This window comes from Panulirus ornatus, chromosome 31 (genome assembly GCF_036320965.1).
Source record: "Panulirus ornatus isolate Po-2019 chromosome 31, ASM3632096v1, whole genome shotgun sequence".
Taxonomy (NCBI): Eukaryota; Metazoa; Arthropoda; class Malacostraca; order Decapoda; family Palinuridae; genus Panulirus; species Panulirus ornatus.
In genome coordinates, this window is record NC_092254.1 from 6,821,682 (window position 1) to 6,841,047 (window position 19,366).

Here is a 19,366-nt window from a genome sequence, read left to right on the forward strand (position 1 = left end):
ATATGAATGAGGAGGTCATGAGGATAGAAGTTGTTGAGGTGTATAGAAAAAGTAACTGACTGGAGTACAGGATAGAAAGTACAAGTATAGGGGTAAGGAGACTTGAATGAAATGGGTTTAAATTTAGGCTTGTCAGATGATACATATGGCTATACAAAAGAGGTTATGAATTTCAAAAGAAAACTAAGTACTTGTGAAGATGTTTGGTAGCAATTTTGTGAGTTCAAGGGTATTAGTTATGAACTTCTATTAGATAAGCTCAAAATGTCTGCAGTAGTTGACTGTACCATGTAATGACAGGGAAGAGGAAGGTAAGGACACTTAGGTGGCATGAATAATTGGTGGGAAGACAGTGAAGAAGTCATAGATACCCATGGATTGTAAATATGAATGGGATGCAATACGCATCTTTTGTGGGAATTAATTCTCAGAACTTGGATGCTTGCCCTCAACCCTGCAGGCTGGCTAAAGCACAGGAATCCCCAGTATCATGAAGAAGATTAGCTTCCATCAGAATTCAGTGTATTGTTTTCTTAACAACCCATTATTTATCACTGATTTGTTTCTTTCCAACTCCAACTTCATCAGTCTTGAAATTTGAACCTTTCAGTCCCAGAATCCATTTTATGGGGCACCCTCAACTCTTAGGACATCAACCACATCTATTGGCTGGGACCACAGGTCATGAGGTGTGGTGAGGTATTTTTCTGGGCAGAATAAGTGCAGGACTGTTAAGGAAGAGGCGTTTTGTGTTTTCATTATGGAATATGCATCATGGTCATGAAGGGTTCTGTGATATGTTGAAGTGACATTTTTGATGATGAAGAGATAGTTGGTGTTCAAAGCATTGGTGTGAATGTGACTTTCTTTTGTCTTACGTTTCAGGTAAGTGTATGTCTCCTGGATTGGAGTTCAAGATTGGGTTGGGGGATGGTTGTTTAGAATTTGATGGGTTATTTTCATGTGAATGTTTTGTCATTGTGATGTTTCCTGGGATGGGAATGGGGATGTGTGAGTACAGATGACTGAAGTGTGAGGTTGAAGTAAGTTCTTGCATTTCTGTATGAAGGCTGGTGGGTGATCGTGGAATGTCTCACAAAGGATGGCATCACTGCTGTTGCTTAGAACTGGGTGAAGAACATGTTCAAGTAGAATTTTATTGCAGATGTATTTGTGTTGTGCAAGTGTTGAAAGTGCATGGTTGCTAAGCAGCTGGTGATTGATCTGGGTGCTTTGTTTTGTATGGTTTATGCTTTTCTTATTCTCACTTTTGAATGTGGCGGTGACCAGGCAGGTGAAGAGTAGTTTGAAGTGGAACATATGTATTACTTGTAAAAGATACTGAGGGATACTTTTTCCTGTCCAGAACCAATACCAATGAGTGTTTAGTGGGTATTTAGCTTGTTTATTGAGTTTATGTTGATAGTTATGGTGTTTGAAGTGAATTTTGTATGCGATACCCAGAATGGTTGTTGGTTTGTTGAGTGGGAATGATTATTTATAATTGTCAAATCAGATTGATGGCTGTTCCCTCAAGTCTTATATCAAATTCAGTCTTTCATATCATTCAGTAGAATTTGCTTTGTCTCCAAGCATTCAGTCAGTATGCTACACTTTGCTCTCTCTTACTCCTCTGAGTGATTACTATAGTTAGAATCAATTCTCTGATTTCATTCATAATTCTGTCAATCCTAAGAGTTTGATGTACTTCTGTGGACTTTTGTATTTCTGTATTAAGGAAAAACAGTAAAATGAATATGACAAATAAACAAAAGGACAACAAGAAATTTGGGGGTTTCAGAAATAAACAAACACAAAATTTAGATGTTAATTTGAAAATTAGAAATCAGTTATGCTTTTCTCTCAGTGCTTTTTTCTCTGTTTTACAGGTGGATTCATGCAAAATGGAGCATGGACTGTTCCCATGCCAGAATGACACTATCTGCCTCAGTTCTGAACAAGTGTGTGATGGCAGCCAGGACTGTGATGATGGCAGTGATGAGGGCTCGGGTTGTGGTAAGTACCTAACTGTGGTCAGTACTCTGCCCATTGCTTGCTCTTGGTTACACGAATAGTATGGTAGTTAGACATATTATTTATATTTATTATACTTTGTCGCTGTCTCCAGCATTAGTGAGGTAGTGCAAGGAAACAAACAAAAGAATGGCCCAACCCACCCACATACACATGTATATACATACACATCCACACAAGCACATATACATACCTATACATTGCAACGTATACATATATATACATACACAGACATATACATATGTACTATATTTATATTTATTATACTTAGTCGCTGCCTCCCGTGTTAGTGAGGTAGTGCAAGGAAACAGACGAAAGAATAGCCTAACCCACCCAAATAATGTGTGATGTCTCAAAAGTAGATGAGAAAGTGTAAGTCATGTATGTCTTGAGAGTATGGTTTCAGGTCAATATACTTCTGGTGGGGTGTTGTTTACAACTACCCTAGATCCTTGAAATTTTTGTAGCCAAAATTTTGTCTCAACTTGAATGCTCAAGGCTTGAACAGAAAAGCCTGACAGAGCCAGACCACATTAGATGTTTGATAAGAAAGGTGAAAGAAAAAAGGCACTACAGACTGTTATTTCTTTGTTGTCCTGTCTTTTCCTGCTCCTTTTCTATCCCTCTGTTTATACTCATTGCAGCATTCAGTATGTGATAATGTATATAGATGTGGTGAAATGATAAGGCTGTAGGAGGCATCATTTTTACTAATGGAAGAGAGGCAGATGATTATTAATTACAAAACTGTCTTTGAATGCAACAAACTTTCCATTGTCATTAAGAGTAACATTTCCATATCTTAAGCAAAAGGTACCTAATCTATATAGAATTTTCCTATAACTTTAGAAAAATGTCTTATAAGGGATTTGAGATGCTGTATAACTCCTGATTAGAGAAATTTTAAAGCAAAATATATTGATCTGTGAGTAGGATGAGTAAAAAAATTTCTAAACAAAATTTTATAATGGTATATTTACTTCATGTTGTAACCTCTTGTATTCACAATAATTTCATGAGGTTATTCTCTACTGACAGATCATAGGAGTGGCTTATGATCCAGTTGAGGATATGGTATACTGGAGTATGAAAAAGCAAGGTGGTGTGTACCGGAAGAATCTCCATGCAGCTGGATTACCTCAGATTATTATAGATACAAGTAAGATCACACCAGCATATAGTTTAATTCATTACTCATTCATGTGATCATATGGTTTCATTTGCTTTACATATCAGGCATCCCAGGTTGTAAAGTATAGCAGGGAGTTAAAATGTTTTGTATTTTTCTCTTTATCTCTTTTGAAGACCCTTCTTTTCGTAAGAACTAAACAGCACATGGAAAATCTCAAAATTTACTAGACAGTAAATCAGTGGCTCTCAGTCTTTATGATTTATGTACCACTAAACTGTCTTTCCTCGACTTCATGTACCATCTTGCATCTGAAATGTCTTATTTGATTTAGTTAAGTTCTCTGAACTTGAATGAATTTTCCTCTTATGGGATCAGGTAGTAGGTAGGCTTCTCTTATCAGTCCATTCCATGCACGGTCATCCACTAGGTAAACTCATATGGACCATTAGATCTTCCACTGATTGCCACCGACCAGGGAGGTATATTACTGGTACTACCTGCCTGGGTACTGGGAGGGTTAGAGAGGGCTCCATAATGAACCAGCATTTAGTGGTTAAGTTGCACTCGGACCCAGTCCAGGTAACTGTTTTTTCTTTCTGCCTCACCTAGATGTGGACTGCTGCTGATATTTTGTCCATAAACATGCAGTCTCTCCTTGCCACAAATATCACTTGACAACACTTAACTGACACAGCTTATTCTTCATAACTCATGATTTTCCTATGGTGAGCACTTTACCTTAGCCCTGCCTTTAGGCAAAATGGTAGGAGCCATAGGTAGAAGTAGTAGGTAGGAAGTTAGACAGGAGTAAAAGTTAGACACATTAGGTACAAGTAGTAGGTAGGAGCATTAGCTGGATGTGTTAGGTAGTAGTAGTAGGTTGTCACATTAGGTAGGAATATTAGTTAGACATGTTAGGTAGAAATAGTTGGAGGAATGTTAGGTAGGAGCCTCTGAAACCACTGTGCTAGAGTTGCCCTCTACCAGTGGTCTGTTAAGAGTGAGGTATAAAGGCTAGGAAGTGGCACTGGAGTTCAACAGGTATGGAGACTTTTGCCATGGCCACCGCCTTGAGGGAGTTCCCAAAGGGAATGGACATCAGAGATATAGGTAGATAGATTTATGGGATTACTTAAGAGAGAAATGTCTAAAAAAATTTTTCCATATTCCTTAACAATAGAATGCATTCACATTTCTTTTGTTATAACTGGATTTCCGAGATTAACATCATATATCATCTAGATGGCTCATGCATACAACTGGTGGTATGAAAACCACTGATTTAAAATCAGTGATCTAGATCTTCATATTGTAGTGACAAATACCAATCAGTTTTACAAACCATTTTGCTGCATAATCTTTGGAAGTTGGTACTTTTTTTTCACCTTTAAAAGAAAAATTCCTTTAAAATGAGGAAAGGACAAGAATTCCTCAAGATACATGGCTTATAGTGCAGCAAATCTCTACATTAATGAGAGTATCAGATGCATGTGTGTACTTACATAGTGTGTTTGTTCCCTCACCAGATGATAAAGTAGTGGAGGGTTTAGCAGTGGACTGGTTGGGTAGGAATCTGTACCTGGCAGACAGTGGGCACCAGCGCATCACTGCATGCTCCCTAGATGGTGTTGTGTGCAGCATACTTATCTCCGACCTCACATCAACTTTAAGGGGCATCCAGCTTGACTTCCAGAACAGGTTGGCTCATGTTCACAGTTGTACTTTACAATTAAGAACACATTTCATCCTTGTAGGTGGAGTAGTTCTTGCTGCCTTTGTGATGTTTTTATAGATATATAAATTTACTGTATTTCTATTTAGCTGTGATTGAAGATTATATGGGTAATAATCTTGCATGTTTTAGACAGCTGCATGATATATTTGGAAAGCCCAGTTGCCCCTACAAAATATCAGTCATTCTCAAGAACTATCCTTTACGTACTAGACAGTTATAGTTCTGCATTCTTAGTTCTACATCCTGAGCACATAAATATCCCCTCTTTTACCAGTAAAAATTAGAGGTCAGGTATTGATGAAATCTGGAGCAATAAAGGGCTGTTCTTAGGAGCATAATCTATTGATCTCTTGCTGAACAAAACAAAACTTTGTGTTGTAAAAAAGTGTTTGCTTGTTTTGAGATAACCCCTCAGAAATGATATGTCCTCATTGTCAGATATATGTGGTAAACTTACTTCCTGCCTCAGGAGTCCCTTTTGTCTTTATGAGGCTCCTGCAGCACTCGGGAATCTATCCACATCCACTGGTCGTGACATTGGTCATAAAGTGTTGTGTTGTTCTGTGTTTATTTATGTGCAGAGTGTTCACGGAAGTGTAGTAGTATCTTACTATATCTCTGACACGTTCCCTTCGAGAAATCCCACAAAGGGATGGCCATGGCAAAAGTCTTCATAACTGAACTCCAGAACCACTGCTTAGCAGTTTTTAGTACATGTTGACATAGATAAAAAATGCCCATTATCAGAGTGATATTAATGGACAAAAGGGATTAGTATCATCAGAGTGATATTAATGGACAAAAGGGATTAATATGTTATGTACTTGGGTATTACTTTCAAGCTGAATTGATTTCTTGTATATGGTAGTGCATGTAACCTGTAATTTTCATACATTTAAGGGAACATGAATGAGATGTTATGGCACCAGAGGAATTTGCCATTCAACCTCAAAGAATTCTACATATTAAACCATGACTTAAAATGAAGTTACTGTCAGACATTTATCATTCACATTTTGTATTTTCATTTTGTATCACAGAAAGATGTTCTGGACTCAGTGGAAAAGTGGTGTTGTGGAGTCAGCAGGTATGGATGGATCTGGGAAGTCTACTTTAGTTTCTGATCTAGGATGGCCCAATGCTATAGCTGTTGATCCATCGGCAAAGATGATTTACTGGATGGATGCTCTTACAGATAAATTAGAACGCTCTAGTTACAGTGGGAGTAATCAAACTGTAAGTAGACATTAAGAAAGGCTGATAGTACAGTCACTGTTGTGTGTCTGCATGTATAGCAAGTGGTATGTAAAACATAATGATACATTTTGAAATTAAGGTGACACTTTGATGTTACATGTAAGTTGATATATGATACATCTGATATTTTTCTTCAGCTTTTGCAGGATGCAGATATTGACCATCCATTTGCTGTGGATATGTTTGATGAACAATTGTATTGGACAGACTGGAAGTCAGATCAGGTTAGTATACACACATAGATCAGGTTAGTATAAACACATACTCAGCTTCATTTTCTCACCACACCAGAAGCAGTTAGCACTGCCTTGGTTTGCTGAAATTTGAAGGGTCTTTGACTTCCCAGACTTATTTTGTACAAGTAAATGGTTGGGGAGATTGGATGTGGAAATTAATTTTCTCTTCTATATATCATTTTAGTATGAAAAACTGAGGATTAGAATAGCAGTAGGAGTTGGAAGACGTGAAAATTTTAATTGCCTGCTTGTGAGTGTTGCCAAAGTCAGCAAACAAAAGATTATGTAAAGAATATCCAACTAAGTGAAAGTGTGAATACTTCTAATGTGAGTAACGAGGGTTTCTCTTACAAGAAATGCTTTTGTAGACTGTAATTTGAGTAAGAAAATTAGTTTTCCTTATAAACACAGTTGATGTGCTAGCCAGCTAGCTGCATTTTTTGTTTTTATTTTTTTTTTATTGATATAATGTATTTAGAGTCAGTATGCTAACAAAGTCAGTGAAAAAATTAGTTTTATCATAATAACAAATGATGTGTTATCCAGTAAACCATTTTTTTATTTTAATTCTTTTGTGGGATATGTTGTATTTTGAGCTGGTATGTTATCAGATATTATTAATGGGAGAAAAAGCTAAGAACTTTAGCACTGAATGCTTCATGCAAATAGAGACCGTAAAGTAAAATATGGAGAATTGGACCTGCTCGTCAGCCAATGTAAGGCAAAGACTTATTTAAGCAAACACAGAGTCAAACAAGGAAAAAGAATCAATTCTTTTATATATTCAGCAAAGAGAAATTGGTAAGATCAAACAGCTGGGACTAGGTCTGTAACAAAAAGGTTAGGGGATGATGGCTTTGTGGGTTTTAAAAAGGATAGAGAGAAACTCGATTAAGAAATAAAGAACAATTTATTAAGAAACAGGATCAGAAGGTATTACACTTGGAGAGGAAATTAATGAAACTGAGGGAGCAAGTAAAAGATCATGAAGGGTGCCATCAGATGAGAGAGGAACTCAAGGCTTTAAATAATATTGTCAGTAGGCATGATACAGATTCATATCAGTTGATGGGATTCAGATGCACTAACTTTACATTTTGTTTTTCATCTCTTGTGGTGATAGATATGGAAGTGCAGCAGAATTGACTGTGCAGACAAGACTGTCATCACTGGAACACCCACCCAACCCTTTGGCATTAAAGTCCTTCACCCAAACCAGTTTTCAGAGGTGAGTCATTGTGCCTGCAGAGTGGTTCAGGGGTAAAGAGACTTTGTGGACAGAAATATATAAAAACAAATGAATTTAAGGTTGTTCACCTTATGGCCATGACATTGTGACTGGAAAGATATGCAGTTGAGAGTATGTGGAATGAAAATATATATGAAGGAATTACATGTTTAGAATAATCAAAGTCTGGAAGCATACTGATACGCCATGATTTAGATTTAATTTTTGTGTGTGTGTGCATTATCAGTAACACACCTTTTCATTTACATGGGATAAGTGGTTACATTATTAAACACTTGGAATGGTTCCAGATGAAACCAACAGGAATCCATGCATATCAGATGAATATACCCCTTTTGAATTAGTTTTTTCATGAACATGATTTCATAATTTTTTTCTAAGTTCTTTTAGGTTATAAGGTGTGGATAGTTGGTTGATGAGCTCTTGACATATAACAAGAAAGACTCTTGTTGGGGTATTGTATGGATTCTGGTCCACTCAAAGTTTCCATTGATATCAGATAATCACATTTTTACGGTGAAATGGTAAAAAGAGCAGATGAAAAGTTGGAATTAGGTATTAAAGGCTGTGTAGAGATGGTGAGCCCATGCAGGACTGAGATATTTTTTGGGAAAATGTGTTTAACAAATTTAGGGATGGTAAAGTAAATGCACCAGTGTTGAAGTGATTAGATCTGGACATGAATTCAAATCACATGAGTCGACATGTAGAATCATAGGACCTATTACATCATCTGAATTCAGATTTAATGTAACCATTACAATCACTTAAACATAGAGCCCCAAATTCAGGTGAATGATTTTAGTGTAGAATTCTCTCCTAATGTTTACTGATAGTATCAAACCTTGTTTTTGTTTCTTTTAATTCTAGGTGGAAAATCCTTGTCAGCATCACAAGTGCAGTCACCTCTGTCTGCTGTCTTCATCATCCCCTCATGGCTACACTTGTGCTTGTCCTATGCATCAGGTTCTCAAGGATGATCATCACACCTGTGTATCTGCACCACTCACATGACCTTGCCGTCCCCATATGTAACTACTAATTTCCTTCAGAGTTTTACATGTATCAAACTTATGTAAATGACCCCTCCATATAGTGCACACTAGAGTGTTGGTCACAGCTGTTATCAAGTACATCAGAGGTATGTAAGAATTACCCTCCATCCACATGGAGTAGCATTGACCGTCCTTCATTTTATTCACATTACATTATGCATGTTCAAAATTATCACTTCAGTAGTAGTGGTAGTGTCCACCTTTGTTGTACTCATGTAGACGGTTAATCAGTTAAAGGTGTAGAAATTCTGGATAATCAGACTGGACCTAGTGTCTCCTATTAAACTGTGGAGTTAACATCAATTTGAATATCATCCTAGTAGCATAGAGTGATCATGCCCACTATTTGACTACCCTGTCTTGCCTTACCTTTCCATCCCTGGAAGATATATATATATATATATATATATATATATATATATATATATATATATATATATATATATATATAAGTGACCAAACATGAGACAAAGGAGCCATTTTTCTCAGACTTAGAGTGTTTTGTCATATACTTTCTTTTAGATTGTGTTTTATTTAGGGTATTGTAGTATTTGTATCAATTACCAGTAGGAATAAGACTTGTAGTTTTAATATCCTGAAAGTTTACATGGTCATGCAGGATTTGTAGTGGTTAATTATTGTGATATATGTGTACCTCCTAGCCACCAAATTGTTTAAGCAGTAACAGTGTGTTTTGTTAATATGCTCTGTTAGTGATGATGTCAACTAGAATTAACTGGAAGCAGAAAGATGTGGGTTTTAATCGATAAATGTTAAAGATAAGTATGGAAATGAGAAGTGGCAGTAGCTTGCATGTTTACATACCAGATGATGTTAAAGTTAAGAATACAGGCTTTACTGTGCTCCAGCAACAAACCAGCTTAAGCTTGATTATAGAATCTGTCATGTTTTTGTGTTTTGAAACAAAATCCGGAAAGCTGGATGTGGGAATGCAAAGATGGCAGCTAAAGTATTTATACAGTTTTCATCATTTATGCCGTCTATTGCTTTTACTGACACTCTTTTCTCCATCCTTTGAATCAAGAGATTGAGTAATATTACTTTATGAATTTTTCTTCAAGCAGTATTCACTTTTAGAGTCCCACTCATAATTCAAAGTCCATAAACAAAGAAAACGCCTTCACAACACTACTTGATACTAGTATTGTACAAGGAAAAGAAGTCCTTGGTGTCCTTTACAAACAATGCATCTTCTCCAACTTAACTGCATATCGCTCACCTGGTCATCCACCATGTCAAAAGCAAGCATAACACCACATTCACAGTACAAGATCTTACACCATCACCGGCTACCTAGCAACCACAAACGTTAAACACCGGCACAGTGTAATACAAATACTTTGTGTACAATCTCACACCTATAAGGTTTGCAGCCAATTGTTTTCAAAGGCCATACACCCCTCCCACCCAAGCCATACTGTAACCAAACACTCGTCTCTGCTTTACACTTGTACTCACATATCCCTCTTCTTCAACAAACATTGACCATACGCATACGCACATTATTATATCTCCCCTGACGATATGATCATTACACGAAAGTGCACTTGGGAACTTATTGTGTTTCACTACGCGCATGAATAGCAATTAGTGATTATATATTTTTTTTTTTTTTCCCAAAAGAAGGAACAGAGAAGAGGGCCAGGTGAGGATATTCCCTCAAAGACCCAGTCCTCTGTTCTTAACGCTACCTCGCTATCGCGGGAAATGGCAAATAGTATGAAAGAAAGAAAGATATATATATATATATATATATATATATATATATATATATATATATATATATATATATATATATATATATGCTGCTGTTAGTCAGTATTAAGCTAATTGTTAAAATCCATTACAGCTGGAGAATGGATATGAACGAATGAAGCTGTTTTTCTTCGTCTGTTCCTGGCGCTGATTTGCTAAAACGTGGGAAATGGCGAACAAGTATGAAAGAAAAAATTGCGCCTTCAAGTAACACGTAATTTCGTTAGTACATATGTGCTCTGGTTAGGATCACAATAATATTTTCCTCCGAGGCAGCAGACCAGCCAAATGTCTATGGAACATTTTTAAATAGTTTAGAATGATATTTTTGTGAGATACCATTATCTAGATGCGTATGAATTACAATCAAAGCTTAAGATATGGTAGATACTGTAGAAAAAATAATTGTGTCGAATGTAGTGGATGTGTTGGCGATTGAAATGAGGACTAAGATGTCCGTAGAATGTATTCCATGTAATCGCATGTGTAGGTTGATCACCGCAGATACTCGTTGTTAATGCTTTCGCTTTTGTTCATTATCTCTTAACTCCAAGAAAAATTTGCAATCATTATATTCCACACTTTGCCAGAAGAGAATCAAGGAAGGACACCGGCGATGCCCAACATCAAACAGTGAGCCAGAACGAAGGAACTGTGGTAGTTACATGACACCTACGGTAAGCTGTAAATTTGTAAAACAAGCGGCCGTAAATTTGTAAAACAAGCGAAAGGACAGTGAGAGTGAAACCTAATACCAAGCAGAAACAAATCAGGTAATTTGCAGTTGGCACATCTGATCCACCGTGGAAGGTCGATTGACGGAAGTTACGCGTCCGTTCGAACCCAGTTAACGTGATGACCAGAAGATTATTCACCAATACTCCCCGGAAAGTTCATTGTCTTTGTATGTGATATATGCACGTGTAAAGACACAAGGTTAATGCGAATACGGAAATCACGGGAGGCGGGGTTAATGCTCCATTAGCAAAATCGCATAATTCGAAAGTGGTGAAGATTTGGCTGTTGTGTCGGCGGTTCGGGTAACAAGCAAGACTGGTGGCTCATGTGAGGAAACCCGAGCCTAATGTGGTCACTAGCAATTCACTGGATATATTCAGGATAATTCTGCAGTCAGCACTTTAGCTGCTGTAACACACACACACACACACACACACACACACACATATATATATATATATATATATATATATATATATATATATATATATATATATATATATATATATATATATATATATATATTTTTTTTTTTTTTTTTTTTTCATACTATTCGCTATTTCCCGCGATAGCGAGGTAGCGTTAAGAACAGAGGACTGGGCCTTTGAGGGAATATCCTCACCTGGACCTCTTCTCTGTTCCTTCTTTTGGAAAAAAAAAAAAAAAAGAGAGGGGCGGATTTCCAGCCCCCCGCTCCCTTCCCTTTTAGTCGCCTTCTACGACACGCAGGGAATACGTGGGAAGTATTCTTTCTCCCCTATCCCCAGGGAAAATATATATATATATATATATATATATATATATATATATATATATATATATATATATATCTTTTCTTTTATAGCATTCGCCATTTCCCGCATTAGCGAGGTAGCGTTAAGAACAGTGGACTGGGCCTTTGAGGGAATATCCTCACGTGGCCCCCTTCACTGTTCCTTCTTTTGGAAAATTGAAAAAAAAAAATATGTGTGTGTGTGTGTGTGTGTGTGTCTGTTAGGTAAGAATTCATGGAAGTTATTGAGACCGACAAAGATAAGGAGAGCCTTACTAAATGTGAGTTTATCGGAGATTTTTTTGGTTAAATTTGTACTTTTGTCCTCAATTTCCATACATATTAACTTTGCGATATCGTTGATTTCAGGGGTATTATTATGGTAATTTATATACAGCATTTTGAGATATCCAAAAGTGGAATGCGTTTAAGTAAAATGATAATTAGCTTCAAATTACAATAAAAATCTTGTGGATATCAAATTCTGCTTCAAGTAAGACTACAATGTTGCCACGTTCTTCTTCCTGATTGCTACATTGGTTGATTTTTGAGGGCATCAGGCCTCTGAGCTGCCAAGGGTCTTACTTAATATTAAGGCCGTGAACGTGAAGCTAATACATCCACCAACCGTAAAATCTTTTGACATTTACATGTGGACCAATGACATTTCGCTTTCATGTAAATAACGACAGTAAACCAATTCTAGAGTATCACTTCCTTTACGAAGTGTTGATTTATGATTTAGCAAATGTGAAATTGAAACACAAATTTGAAATATTACCGTCGAGATGCGTGGTAAGCTTATATGTAAATCTCACCGCGCATGTAACCCAAGCTGGCGAGTGGTCCACTAAAAGAGATCCCACCCTCCCGAGTTAGTTCCTGATTCATTAAGAATTCTAAAACCATTTTCAGCTCTTGTGAGAGCCGCATTCACTTGAGATATCTGATTTCCTGGTATATTTAGTTTTCTTCTGAAATACATTAATGGAATCGTGGGTTGTATGCCAGCTGTGCCAAGGAATACCACGAAGTAGTATGAAGTGTTTGGGGGTATGAAAAAAGATTGACTTTTTTTTGTTGAACAAGAATGTCCGGGTATTCCTAACGAGTAAATGTCTTCCCTAATGTGGTTTATATATATATATATATATATATATATATATATATATATATATATATATATATATATCACGACGGTACGGTCCTTAAGCATGATGCCACAATCCTTGAACACGACGGTTCGATCCCCATGAAACACGACTTGTGAGCCTTGAGGACAACGTTACGACCCTTGGGCATGATAAGCCTAGCGTTGGAATGGAGACTTGATAGTCATGTCAAAGGCCAGGCCGTCATACCCAACTCGTGCTAATGAGGTTAATTTGCATATATAACGAGACGTTTTATGTACCAAGAAAAAAACATGGTCTTATGCAACAAGCTCGGCGAGCCTGGTTCGCAACCGTGCACATACTGAACTGTATACCAATCCTTCCCTCCTGATCAGGAATATAAAATACTGCATACTCTTGATAACAGGAACCTACCTCCTTGCCAGATATGCAAATCAAGTAGATAATTTAGTAGGCAAAACATTTCATACCAACTCACCCCAACCTGCTCTCGAACCCCACTGGTCTCTCTAGTTTTTGCAGAACCCACAACCTAAATGGGCAAACTGTTGACAGCGAAGGATATGTAGCCAGGCTAACTTACGAGTGTGGCGTTGTACGCAGACGACATGGGTGTTGGGGACGACAGGACCTGCCTCGGTATTGTCTTTCTAGATTAGCCTACGTAGACAATGCCCATAAGCTTTACAATATAGGTTCTTTGTCCTTTCTTGCCCCCGTGGTCCGAAGCTTCGTGTTTTCTTGATGACCGTTAGCGCAATGATATTCTGGACTTTCATATCTACAATCACAATCATTTTCCCCGAGTGTCAATTACTGCTATCGCAAACAGTTTAGTGGTCGTTTATAACCACCATTACAGCCATTCACTGTCCTATCCTCGTTAATATTAGCATCATTCACTGGCACGTCAACACTGCCAATGCCAATTATATGATTATACCGTTCATTCATAACCGTTGCAACGATGTGCCATCCATTCATAACCACCGTCACAACCATTCACCATCCATAACCATCGTTGTAGCCTATATACAACATTACCAACTTGCTAATATGTACCCCATGAAATACTAACAGGAACGAAATATTTTACGAATATTAGAAAAATATTGCAAATACAGCAGTAAGTCTATACGAAGCCCAGAAGTAGGTCAACAGGTCTGTATGAGCGCAAAATGATGCACGTAGTTTCAGTAGGTCAGTACGAACTGGCCAGATTTAAAGTTCTTTGGGATCGATTGTTGCAAATTTAAGCTAGATGGTATATTCGCAGTAAGATTTGTATATATATATAAATTACTTAAGAGGACCTGGTTTGATATTTAATCCAGAAGCATTATGGTCCCTTATAAAAAGCCAGTGTGAGCATGATATCTTTCAGATATGCCACCTATCACAGACATGGTCGTAGATACGTACCCTGTCAACCCAAATACCGATAGATAACGAACTTGTATGAAGGGGATAGATACGGTTGGTATTAACACGCATGAAGGAGGTAGATATGGATGATAACGTGCATGAATGGGTTAGATGTGGATATGTTAAACGTGCATGAAAGGTTATATATAGATGTTATGACCGTTGATAGAGAGGTTAGATATGGATGTTGATAATGTGTATGGAGGGCTTAGATATGGATGTTATGAACGTGCATGGAGGGTTTAGATACGAATGTTGTTACCATGCATGGAGTGGTTAGATGTAGAAGTAACTATATAGAAAAAGGGAAGTATGAAAATAAGTAGAAAATTATTTTTTCAGTAAATTCAGAACTATCCTACTCGAACTGATTTATGTGATTGTAATGAAAAGGCTTGAGAAAGGTATATGAGTATTCTGTACGCAAAGCTATGCATGATGTCTAAGCGGGCTTAATAGAAAAGGGACACATGATATTAACCCTTAAAGCACGTCAGTACGCCCCTGCACCACGGTGGTACGACCCTGGAATATGATAGTTAATCTGAGCCTTGCACGGACCTTCCGTTGCGTAGATGTGTTGTTACAGCATTGTGACAGACTCGCAGCCATCGTCACACTGTGGCCTGCAGAGTTATCAACAATATATTTTCTGAGCAGCCAATGTTTATTTTTAATTTTAATCATGTCCGTCAGTATCGCGACCACAGAGTGTTTCGATTATTATTATTATTATTGGTTATATTATTATTATTATTATTATTATTATTATTATTATTATTATTAATATATTCGTGTGGTTAGGGGAAAAGAATACTGCTCACGTATCTCACGCGTGCTGTAGAAGGCCTCTGAAAAGGGAGGGAGCTAGGGGGGCTGGAAATCCACCCTTTCTCCCCTCCTGTATCACTTTAGAAAGTACGAAACAAAGGAGCCACGCGAGGATTTTTCCTGAAAGGCTCAGTCATCTGTTCTTGGTGCTATCTCGCTCACGCGGAAAATATTGAACTCATAATTATTATCGCGATCGCTAGTCCTCATCGAGACTAAGCCATGAGAGAGAGAGAGAGAGAGAGAGAGAGAGAGAGAGAGAGAGAGAGAGAGAGAGAGAGAGAGAGAGAGAGAGAGAGTGTAGAGGTTGTTGATCGCTTCTCCGAACCGCTAAATCACAGTGCCTTCACCTACCTCCTTGCAATGTGCCTTTCACCCACACTATCACAGAAACGCTTTGTCTATGCATAGATAGGCACATAAAGCCTTTTGAATTGCGAGTGTGCAAGTTCCTTTCGCAGGCCGTATCTGTGGGCGCTTTCTTCACCACTTGATTGACTTGCAGGAATGCGTAGCGCCGCCGGGTTCACATTCACAGATCCCAAGTTAGTGAAGGAAGAACATTTTTTTTAAGGTGAACGTCAAGGATTCTTTGTGCAGTATGTTGTCAGGACTGCTCGTGCATTAAATGCCTTCCTCTTACACAGTTGTATTATTGAGTTAATCGCCTCGCAAACTTATAGTACTGAATGGAAGGATGAACCTTGTACTTAATTCCAAACTTAGCTTAAGAAGCCTAGAAACATGAATTCTGTAGCTTACAAATGACGACACTTGATTAGCTGTCGTTTAGACGATAATGACAAATCGGGAACCTCCACACCATTCTTGAAACCAGTTAGTTATTTTAATTGATCATACAATGGAACAACAACACGCCTTATATAAGAAGCTGGACCCCCAAATGGTTGCTAGGCTGTAATAAGATTCGAATACATGTTCAGCATACTGAGCTTTGCTTGTTCTGCTGTACGGGTCACTTGAAGGTATTAGCGTTCATCCCTTCCCTCCAGGCTGGCGAGCAGCTGACTGTGTTTACAGTAGTCATTTGTTATTCTCACAGGACCTTGATAAGAATCAACACCTCTCCGTGATGGGCTTGGCGCGTTAAGAAGCCTCCTTTATGCACAGCTGCACTAAAGCCAGAGTATTCGGTGCATTGTAGACTTAATGTGGGACGTCGCGGCTCAGTGGTTAGGGTAGTGGGTTTAAGCATTTATAAGCACGATGGTGCGATCTTATGAGCACCTCGACATTGCTATCCTTGAGCACAAAAGTGCGACCTTGGAGCCAGACGAGACGGTCTTTGAGTACGCCGATGCGATCCTTCGGCACGAAAGCACGACCTGTGAGCCCAGTAGTATCCTTTTTGTGCACGACAAGACGATCCTTGGTCACGTAAGTCGGCAGTACGCTCTCTGAACATGACGGTACGACCGTTTAGCACGCCTATGCGATCATTGAGGACGACGGCGCGATCCTTAATTACGACCTCGAGTGCTGTGTGAAGTAAGTCGCTTCTGCTTCATCAGTTATCCACATCGGTTTGGATCAACGTTATGTAGTAGTATTAAGCTTTCTTACACGTGATTCTGGTTACGAATAATGATGCACTTTAACATGGACGGAGTGTGAATACCTCCCGCCTATAGGCAACTGCTCGGTCAAAGCAAAGCAAATCTTATACACTACAAGTGTATTTTAACACCTTCTGAACATCAAATCGTCGGTAACATTGACCCATCAAAGTACAGCGAATGTCACGAAGTACACAGAACATGTACACAGGTGATGTGTCCAAGTTGTCAATATATTTCACCCAACTGTGCACTCAATGCTCTCCTCAGCACAGCCTCTGTTAGGTGACCTTCAGTTAAACTCTCACAAACACTTTGTCAGTGTATACTTGAATAATTAAAACTTTAATTATCATCGGTAATGTCAACCGAATAAACAAAGTTAGCTTCTTCGACCGTGACCGAGGCGCGCTGTATATTTCAGACAACAGATAGACGTTTTCCAGCAAGTGCATGAGTACCAAACCTTAATTTCTCATATTCCTAAAACCTATATAATGAACTAAGTAAGAGCCTGGTGTGTGTGTGTACACTCCGCGCGGGTAATTGGAGAATATTGACGTTTCTATGAAAAGATAAGAAAATTGCAGTACAGTTCTTTATATTCTCATCATTTGTCGTCAGAATTCCCAAGACACCTTGAAGTCAGGAGAAAAGGAGAGACTCAGTACGCCACGAAATCCCCCATTCATTAGGTCAGTGAACAACAAACAAGTTAGCTGGCAGCAGAACCCGTGGCCGCGGGAGAGGTCTCGCCAGTCACCGAATCAGTGCGCTCTGAGCAAGTGTCGAGGGAGGTGGTACAGCTCCCGTCCGATGCTCGCCGTTTGTGAACACGATTGGTTGATTACGTTTCCACGCCCCCCTCGTGTTTCAGAGGCTGGTTTAACAGCTCCCCGATGAGTATTTTTTATGCTGTAATGTCATCATGACGAGATGAATGGGTAGAATTCGCCCATAGTGAAAAGTTGACAACAGAAATAAACTTCAACTCAGGCAAGCTCGGGCATCAGTGAGGGGCATCTCCCGAGTTTTACCTGTGCCATACTAGTGGATGCCAGTGGTGTTGCTTATGACAGCTTGCCGGAATAGGGTAACACGTAAATTCCTCTAGATATGACAAAACTCACCCTCGGCTTAGTTGTAAGGCATTCCTACAAGACAGTCGGTGCGCGTAATGCCCCCGTATATTTAGTGCTGTACCCTCATGAGTGAGTCGGGTGGGAAAAAAAAAAAAAGGCAAAAGGGGCAAGGTTTTTTTTTTTGTTTTTTGTTTTGTTTCGGAGCTTTGGCATCGACGAGTGTTTCCTCCGGCGAGTTCATGCAAGGTGCGATTGGCGAGTTGTAATCTGTGAGAAATTATGAGCGGGTTTCGGTATGGATGTCTCCTGTGGTGGAGCACGACCTTCATAATCATGGTGAGTAGCTACGGTGTCGGGCACTTGTCCTCACTATGATGAGGGTTTGTGTGTGTGTGTGTGTGTGTGTAGATAATTTTTTTTTGATAGATGTGAAGGGGCCTGTCACGTAATTAGTACATTTTATTTGGAAGCATTCATTGTCAGATTTACATGGAGGCTGTTCAAGTAAACCTTCACAATAATTCAAGATCTGTAAGGAAATAACCTTTTCATATTATTAGGGTAGGCGTGGTGTACAGTTATTAATGTTTTGCGTTTATTGTTTAATTATATATGTTTGTCAAGGTGAAATTTAGTATTTCAACTTTATTCTGTCCTAGACGGAACGGGATGAATATGCTGTTACAGAATATTCCTGTACTGCAGAGAAATTTACTGTACCTTCTGTTAAACGCAAGATTTTGAGAGACATGGTCTTTGGTGGAGTGACAAGCGGAAAAGTGATAAGTGTAGTCGCACTTGACTCTTACACTCTAAACCCCTTATTATAACTGTTTCTCTCAACGTGTATTCTTTCTTAAACTATTTTTGAAAGCGAAGTCGCTGCATTTTCGCGTCTGCTAACGCTTAAATAGAATATTTTATGTGGTATGTAGTTTGTAGACTGCTTTTTTTTTTTTTATATTTATCATTGTTCTTCGTGCGTTGTGTGTCCAGGTGGAAGAAACGAGTTTATTTATTCATAGAACTGAGAGCTGATTGTCTCGCGCCGAATAATTAGGTTTATCAGATACCAAGAGTTTCTTTTATTTTATTTTTTTTTATTAACCGCCCCGCCGCATATGTCAGTGCGGCAAATTTATTATCAACATCAGAGTGTTTACGTTGCATTTCCAGGATTTGACAGAATTTACGCCCTGCTGTTATCCTTTCAAGTACACATCATTGCCAGCTTTTTCGTGTTTATCTTAGGTTATGTAAATCGATTATTGTTTAGGTATTGCCGCTTGCATGTAAGGTAAATGCATAATAGATTACTCTCTCACTTTCTC

The 19,366-nt window shown here is 38.4% G+C and overlaps 2 protein-coding genes across 2 annotated transcripts in view; both read left to right on the forward strand.

Moving 5' to 3' along the window:
- LOC139758624 (uncharacterized) overlaps positions 1–9,276 on the forward strand; it is a 57,236-nt gene extending 47,960 nt beyond the window's left edge. Inside the window, exons 17-24 of the mRNA XM_071680133.1 lie at positions 1,890–2,074; positions 2,679–2,688; positions 3,073–3,193; positions 4,693–4,864; positions 5,942–6,137; positions 6,296–6,382; positions 7,518–7,622; positions 8,514–9,276. Of these exons, the coding sequence (XP_071536234.1) occupies positions 1,890–2,074; positions 2,679–2,688; positions 3,073–3,193; positions 4,693–4,864; positions 5,942–6,137; positions 6,296–6,382; positions 7,518–7,622; positions 8,514–8,657 (1,020 nt within the window). The 3' untranslated portion in view covers positions 8,658–9,276. The remainder of the gene's footprint in view (positions 1–1,889; positions 2,075–2,678; positions 2,689–3,072; positions 3,194–4,692; positions 4,865–5,941; positions 6,138–6,295; positions 6,383–7,517; positions 7,623–8,513) is intronic.
- An 8,437-nt stretch (positions 9,277–17,713) lies between these two features.
- Positions 17,714–19,366, forward strand: part of LOC139758786 (metalloprotease TIKI1-like) — a 276,929-nt gene continuing 275,276 nt past the window's right edge. Inside the window, exon 1 of the mRNA XM_071680588.1 lies at positions 17,714–18,371. Coding sequence (XP_071536689.1) covers positions 18,315–18,371 — 57 coding nt within the window. The 5' untranslated portion in view covers positions 17,714–18,314. The remainder of the gene's footprint in view (positions 18,372–19,366) is intronic.